Below are 7,428 nucleotides of genomic sequence, written 5' to 3'. Positions count from 1 at the left end.
GGAGGTGTGGGAAAGGATAGGAGGGAAAGGGAGGGAGGAAGAAAAGTATAGAAGTAAAACCAAGAGATTAGCATTAAGATGGAGACCCAAAAAAAATAAATTATGAAGAGTGAATAGTCAATATGGCACCAGTCTGCAGAGATCTGACTAATGGACAGGGAGAAAGAAGAGTGAGAAGAAGGGAGTCCACTCCTGAGACTTTGGAGGCAAAAGAGTGGGTGGGAGAAAGGTGAGAGGGTATGAGATTGAACACAGTGTGGGGCAAGCTTGTCTTCAACCACGAGGCAGAGCTCGTTGAGAAATGAGTGGTAGAAGCGAAAGCACCAAGCATGAATGCAAAGTTCCTGGGAAAAGGCTGAGGAAGGAATGGTGTGACCCAAAGCCTCACTAGGAAGATAAGGAGAATGGAATGAATGAGGGAGGCCTTGCCTTTTCACTAACGGTCCAAGGTCGCATCCATATTTGCTAGTGAAAAGTCTATGATGGGTTTCATTCTCAGTATCTTTTTTTTTTTTCTACTTGAAAGTACAGAGGTGGTTTGTGGGTAAGACAAAAGCTACACGGTTCTTATTAGACAGAAAAATGACAGGAAAGACATGCCCTGCAGGTGGCCAGCCAATGTCTTTGCCTCCCTACAACCCCTGGAACACCCACATTCTTCCTCTTCTGGCCCATTACCCAGCCTGAATATAAACCCAGAAAGTTTCACAAGCCAGGGCATGCATTATTTGAGATATCCTTAGCAAAGTGTGAGATTCTGTTTACAGTAAATACCGATAAACGTTTGATGAGTCCTTTATTGGAGAAGTTCTGGGGTGGTATAGAAGACCAGCTAGGGAGACAAAGGGAATGGGAAAGAGTCCTAGTTTCTTCCCTGTTCCTGTGACAAATACCATGACCAAAGCAAGCTTACACTTCTAGGTTATAGCCCATCATTGAGGGGAGTCAGGGCAGAAACTCAAGCAGGGATATGAAGCAGAATCCACAGAGAAAGGCCTCTTCTAGTTTGGTTGAAGGCTCATGCTTGCTGACTAGTTTACAGGCTCAAATTTTGATAGCTTTCTTATATAGCTCAGGACTATCTGCTTCTGGGTGGTGCTGACCACAATGGGCTGGACTCTCTTGCACCAGTTAAAAATCAATCAATGCCCCATGGACATGTCATAGGCCAATCTAATTTGATCAATACTTAAATTGGGACTCCTTTTGCAGGTGGCTCTAGGCTGTGTCAAGTTCACAGTTAAAGCTAATAAGGACAAGAGAAAGTGGAACCAATTTTGTGGAAACCCTGGTAATTAAGATTGCAGTCTACCATGTTCCAATAACTTCTTTGAGCTACATGCAAAATGGAATACTCTCTTTATCAGCAGGGCTTCTTTTCTCTGGCCTTGTCTGGTGAGCCCAACCCCCCATACCCTCTCCCTGGGGATGGTCAAATAGTCCTTGGCAGACCTAGAAGTTCAACTTCTCTTTCTTGGATAAGAAGGCACCCAGCAAGCACCTAGGATTCTCCATGCCTCTCCATGCAAATGAGGGAGTCCCAGTACTTTAAATTCTAACCAATGATTTTACAATCCCTGAAAACTCCTTCCCACTCTCCAAGTTTCATATCTAGCTCTTGTCCACCCTGAATAAAGTACATGCATATAAGCCCAACCTGAATAAAGATATGTGCACAAAGATAGTTTAAGAGAGCTGTTTCCTTAAAATCCTCGGAGAAGCCCTTTTCCTCACCAGCACTCACTCCCAGATGGACCAGGATCCTGCAAACCTCACCAGTTCCAGACTCCACTTCATCCTTCCAGTCTGGGTGTAGGGGCTCCAGGACATCATAAGGGAGAAAGCAGTACTTCAGAGCCACAGCTGGTCCCCAACATGCATACTACAAATTTTGCCCCAAATTTATACGCCTTGATTCCAGAGCCTACAGACTCTTCTTATGGTGTCAGGAACTTAGGTGTGACACCATCACTCTCTTTGGCAATCCTGGAATTGACCCAAGTCTCATTAAGGTCCAGAGTTTGCTATCCAAGTTCTTCTTCATTAATCCATCCTTTTTCCTCCCAAGACTCTTGCATTTCTTTTGTTGTTGTTTTTCTTTTTTCGTTTTTGAAATTTGCCTATTTTTATTTTATGCATACAAGGCTTTTGCCTGCATGCATGCCTAGACACCATGTGTTTGCAGTGCCCATAAGAGCCAGAAGATGGATGATGGTTGTTAGTTGCCACGTACTTGCTGGGAATCAAACCTAGGTCCTTGGAAGAACAGTTAATATTCTTGACTGATGAGCCACCTTGTCAATCCCTATTTTTTGTTTGCTAATCAATCATCTTCGGGTTCTGCATATAACAAGTTTGAGTTTCTCCCTGAGCCCATTGAAGAGGAAAACAAATTTTTTTATATTTTCTTTCCAAATGGACCATCCTGAAAGAATACAAATAATTTGAGATTTGTCAAATGGTTCTCATATTTACAACAAAGAGAAGTAAATGTTGAGAATTATTTCTAAAAAAGTAAATGGAAAAAATGAACCAAACCACAAACCTTTTCATAAAGTAGTGGAGTAAAATTTTGGCTTATGTTTGTTTATTGGATCATAGGAAGACAGATAAATAGATTCCTCTTTAAAGTCAGAAGTATAACTTGTTACATACAATACACAGTGCAAAAGAATCACTCAGACTAAAGTGGGAGGCAATGACTCCCTTAAAAGCTTCAGGCTACCGGTCTTCAGGTTCATGACTCCCATGACTGCAGTCCCACACAGAATCCTCTTCCTTTCAATATGGATGCTGACCTCATGCTTCTCAGGTGCTCACTCTTCTACTAACTTTTGTAGAAAAAGGAAACAAAAGACAGAGATGTCACTGGAGAGTCCTTGCACCCAGAGAGTGCTCCAACACTTCAAAGACATTTGTGTAGGCTAAAAGATCTTTCTCAAGTCATCTTTCTTGCCCAGTGAGAGGTTATCAAGGCCATTTTCACATGACTTCCCTGTGGACATAAAAATAAACATGACTGCCAGGTGCTCACATGCCACCTTCCTCTGCCCTGCTCTGCCCTGGGAAATGTATGTGAGAATATCTGAGCAGCTACAGCCTTTTGTAGGTCCACTCTCAAGGGCACGAGAACACTCAGTACTGTGAGTTGAGGCTGCATCCTGAAAATAAAACAAACAAATTAAAAACCTACTATGACCATCAGAGTTGGCATACTTGTAGTTTGACATTGCTGCTTTCAAAAGCAGCACCTTGCATTTATAGTAATAATAGGTACATTCTCTCTGTTCCCAAATTTCAGCTCTTAATAAGCTAATTTGTTATTAAGAAAATGAAAATAAAGCCCTTCTTGGTGATTCTCAACCGATCACACACTCCAACTTCTGTGTCCCTGCACTGAAGCACCATCTGCCATTTTCGAGAACCAACTGCCACCTGTAGGGATTGAGGGGTTGCCATCTGACAGCCTAGGGTGACCCTGCTATTTGCCTGTTAGTAGGCATTTATACCAGCAACTCTGACTTCATGCATCCTCTCCAGAACCTGGGAAGAGGTTGCAGCCAAGATGCAAAACCAGAGTGTACCACAGGGCCCTAACTGGAGCGACAGTGGAGAAAGCACACATTATTCTATTTTGTTTTGTTTTTGTGGTCAGGTTTTTTTGTTTGGTTGACTTGATTTTGTTTTTGTTATTTTGAGACAGGGTTTTACTCTGTAACCCTAGCTGTCTTAGAACTCAGTCTGACCTCAAACTCAGAGATATGCTAGCCTCTGCTTCCTGAGTGTCAGGATTAAAGGTGTATGTCATCATGTCCAGCCCTGTTCTAGTCTCCTTTAAATTGATTTTATTTATGTTTAACTTACAATTTCATATTATATATCCAATGTATACAGCACTATGCTATATAAGAAGGGCTGCACACAAGCAGGTAACATGCATTGTGTGCATTCCTCCATCACCTGCCCCTACCCCTTTAATTTATCTTCTTCTCCCCAGTTTGTCCTCAGTGTTACTCTAGCCTATTTAGTTATGATTTTCCTGTCCTCTATACATATGTGATTTTATATATCTGTATGTCTCTATTTTCCATTTAGACATTTTTAGTCTTGTGTGCATGTGTGTTTAAGTTTTACATGGCAATCATACATTGCCTAATGCCTGTCTATCAGCACCTTGTAGGCAGGACAGAACACTCATTAGCTGCAGGTGATTGCCAAGCATTCTACCTAAGGAGGGAAAATGCTGCAGGTATTTGAACACCTCACAACAATATTATCACTGCCTTGACCACAGGTTTTGTCTAGGAAGTTCACTTCTGTTCTCCTATTGTGAAGTGGCCTATCTGTGGCAACATGGCGAGTCTTTGCATAGTAGGCTGAACTGTAATGTTGCAATGGTGCCTCGGGTGTGGTGGGGAATACATAGCAGACACATACCCCAAAGTGAAGCTCTGAGAGAGTTGTGGTGCAGAAAGGCTTTGTAACAACTTGAAAATTCCCGTTTTTACCTGAAGGTCTGAACAATATAAATGTGCCCATCTTTAAATCTGGTCATAGTGGCACATTCATGAAACCCAAGCACTCAGAAATGCAGGTGGAAAACTCATGAGCTTCAGGCTAGCCTGGGCTACATAGAAATTTCAAGTGTAGTCTAAACTATCCTTATTGAGATATTATATTTTAAAAAAAGAAAGAAAATGTGTGTGCAGCCCCCCCAACACTCTAACACACAGTAACTTCCACACAACCCAAAAAATCACCTCTGAAGACAAACCAAGCCAAGAAAGAAAAGTACCAAATAAGAGATCTTTTCTTTTGTCCCTTGCATTGAGTTTTATAGCAAAGGTTCTAAGCAGAGCAATTAGAGAAGAGGAAGGACAAAAGAAGGTTATCCAGATTGGAAACTGAAGAAAAATTATTTATATTCATGGATAGCAAATTCATTTAACTAGAAGTTTGATGGTATCCACCAAAAACTAGTAGGATTTGCTCACTGAAACTGTAGGGCAGGAAATATATAAAAGTTAACTGTACTCCTATTGCATTTAATACAAACATTAAACTGAGAAAATAATTCCATTTAAAATGGGATTTAAGGGCTGGAGAGATGGCTCAGCCGTTAAAGGCTAGGCTCACAACCAAACATATAAAATGGGATTTAAATATCAGGCACAGTGATGTACATTTATAATGTCAGTGCCTAAGAGGATGAGACTCAAGGATCTCATGTTCCAGGCTAGTCTGCCTGGACTCCACAGTGAGCTTGAGGCCCTCCTACCACCACACACTGGATCAAGTTCTTCTATGGGAATTCTTGGGTAACACACATTGACCAAAGTAAATATAAAAATGCATTAACATCAACAGCAAAAAGGTCTGATGAGCAGTGGTTTGTATGTACAATTTGTTGGTTTATCAGCAAATGCATCTCCCCTCCAAGCAAGCAGCCAAGAGCAGCAACAAAACCTCTTTGATCCCATATTTCTTTCCAAGAGTAATTGTCTATTCTGACTGTTTGTATTTCTTTATCCCATTCTCTTCTTCCTTCCTTCCTTCCTTCCTTCCTTCCTTCCTTCCTTCCTTCCTTCCTTCCTTCCTTTTTCCCTTCCTTCCTTCCTCCTTCCTTCCTTCCTTTTTCCCTTCCTTCCTTCCTTCCTACCTTCCTTCCTTCCTTCCTTCCTTCCTTCCTTCCTTCTCTCTTTTTTCTACTGATTAAACAAACATCAGGAAACTACAGAAAACAAATACTTGGCTCAAAGGTTTGCAAGCACAGGAACCTGAGTTTGGTTCCCTGAATCCATGTAAAAGGCACACTACTGGGACACACACTAGTAACTTGAACACTAGGGAAGCAGTGCAAGAAGATCAATGGGTCTGATTGGCCAGCCAGGAGACTCTATCGTGCTGAAGACCAATAAAGGACCTTGTCTCAAAAGAGATGGGCAGCATAAGGATGACATCTAAGGTTGTCTTTGACTTCCATACACACAGACATCTGCATTCACAGGAGCCCATACACACATGTGCATTCATTTCCCTCATGTATAAAAAAAAAAATAAAAAGCAGGCTAACAGTCTTTTTGTCTCTCCTTCTGTGAGACACTGATGACTGATGGTAGTTATCAGAACGGCCTCTTGATTCAATGGGCCTTAAAAACATGGTTATTTCACAACTGCCAATTCTAATTCATGAGTCATTTCTTCTCCTGTCTACTCACTGTTTGTAGTTTACATAAAAAGCAAAGTACCAGATTCTCTCACCTTAGCTGACCTCTTCTCTTCACCATTCACTTAAAAGCTGTTTTTGTCTGGATCATCTTTATGATAGCTCTTGACAGTGGTGAGTTTTAGAACCAATGAAATTTAAGTCCTAGAGAGTATTTTGCAGGGATACTATTTCCTTCACCTCAACACCCACATTTCCTAACCCTGTTCCACATTCCTGAAGAGTGTTCTCATCTCTCTTGCATCTTTCCTCACTGTTCATTTTCAAGCTCAGTTTCCCAAATTTATATAGTAACTCTGATGTCTCCCCAGTGAGAGGCCAAATCTTTTAAGATCAGATTCCATTTTGGAGAAACTGACCTAAACTAATAGGCTGGTACTTAGCATTAGTTTCCAAGTTGCCCTCCCCAACAAAACCTTAGCCTAACTCCAGTCTCTATGCTCACCCCCAACAAGACCAGCATCTCCAGGTTATTGCCCCAACAAACCTGCACTCCCAGGTCACAAGCCCAACCCCTGCCTAATGATCACCAATGCAGAGAGGAGTAGAAATTAAGTTTATGATATGACTCCCAGCATGAGCTAATTATGTTAAAGGCCACAATAGTTCTCCAATTAGATGCTTGCACATGGACTCCCTGCTTGCTGCTTACCATAAAGCCTTGCCCCATAGACATTCAGGGCTCCTCCACCACCAAAACTGTCCTGTGTGATGGCAGTGCATTATGTGTTTGGGGGGATGGAGAGAGAAAGGGGTTGAGCTAGCTGAAATAGAATAAAGACCCTGCCGTGAATTGCATCAAATTGGCTCCTGTCTGGTTTTTTGGGGGTAGGGGTGAGGTGTGGGGTGGGGCACTAACATTTCCCTAGCACTACACCAGAATTACAGAGCAGGCTACCACTGGGCAGTGGTATCAGCATTACTGTTTCAGATTTAGTATGCTCCCCCTCCCCCAGCCCACAGCTCTGATTGCTCTCTATTTCAGCAATTCATCTCCAGCTGCTCTATCCCCTGATCTTCAACTTCAACACTGTCCTGAATCTGATAATGTCTCACCTTCACAGCCGTGTGGTTTTTGTTTCTTTAGCCCAGTCCTGAATATCTCCTTTTGCAAACAGAAGGTAGAAAGCCAGGCATGTCACGTTAATGCCTGCCATCAAGAAGAAGTTTTTATGCCAAGCATATTCTGGATCCTGAGGGAT

The 7,428-nt window shown here is 42.0% G+C and overlaps 1 protein-coding gene across 1 annotated transcript in view; it reads right to left on the bottom strand.

Moving 5' to 3' along the window:
- Positions 1-2,546: 2,546 nt before the first annotated feature.
- The window catches only part of Slc17a1 (solute carrier family 17 member 1), a 32,958-nt gene continuing 28,076 nt past the window's right edge, over positions 2,547-7,428 (bottom strand). The window contains exons 12-13 of the mRNA XM_032884517.1: positions 7,283-7,419; positions 2,547-2,831 (exon numbers count right to left, since the gene is read on the bottom strand). Coding sequence (XP_032740408.1) covers positions 7,285-7,419 — 135 coding nt within the window. The 3' untranslated portion in view covers positions 2,547-2,831; positions 7,283-7,284. The remainder of the gene's footprint in view (positions 2,832-7,282; positions 7,420-7,428) is intronic.

This window comes from Rattus rattus, chromosome 14, assembly GCF_011064425.1.
Source record: "Rattus rattus isolate New Zealand chromosome 14, Rrattus_CSIRO_v1, whole genome shotgun sequence".
Taxonomy (NCBI): Eukaryota; Metazoa; Chordata; class Mammalia; order Rodentia; family Muridae; genus Rattus; species Rattus rattus.
This window is presented reverse-complemented; position numbering and strand designations above follow the sequence as displayed.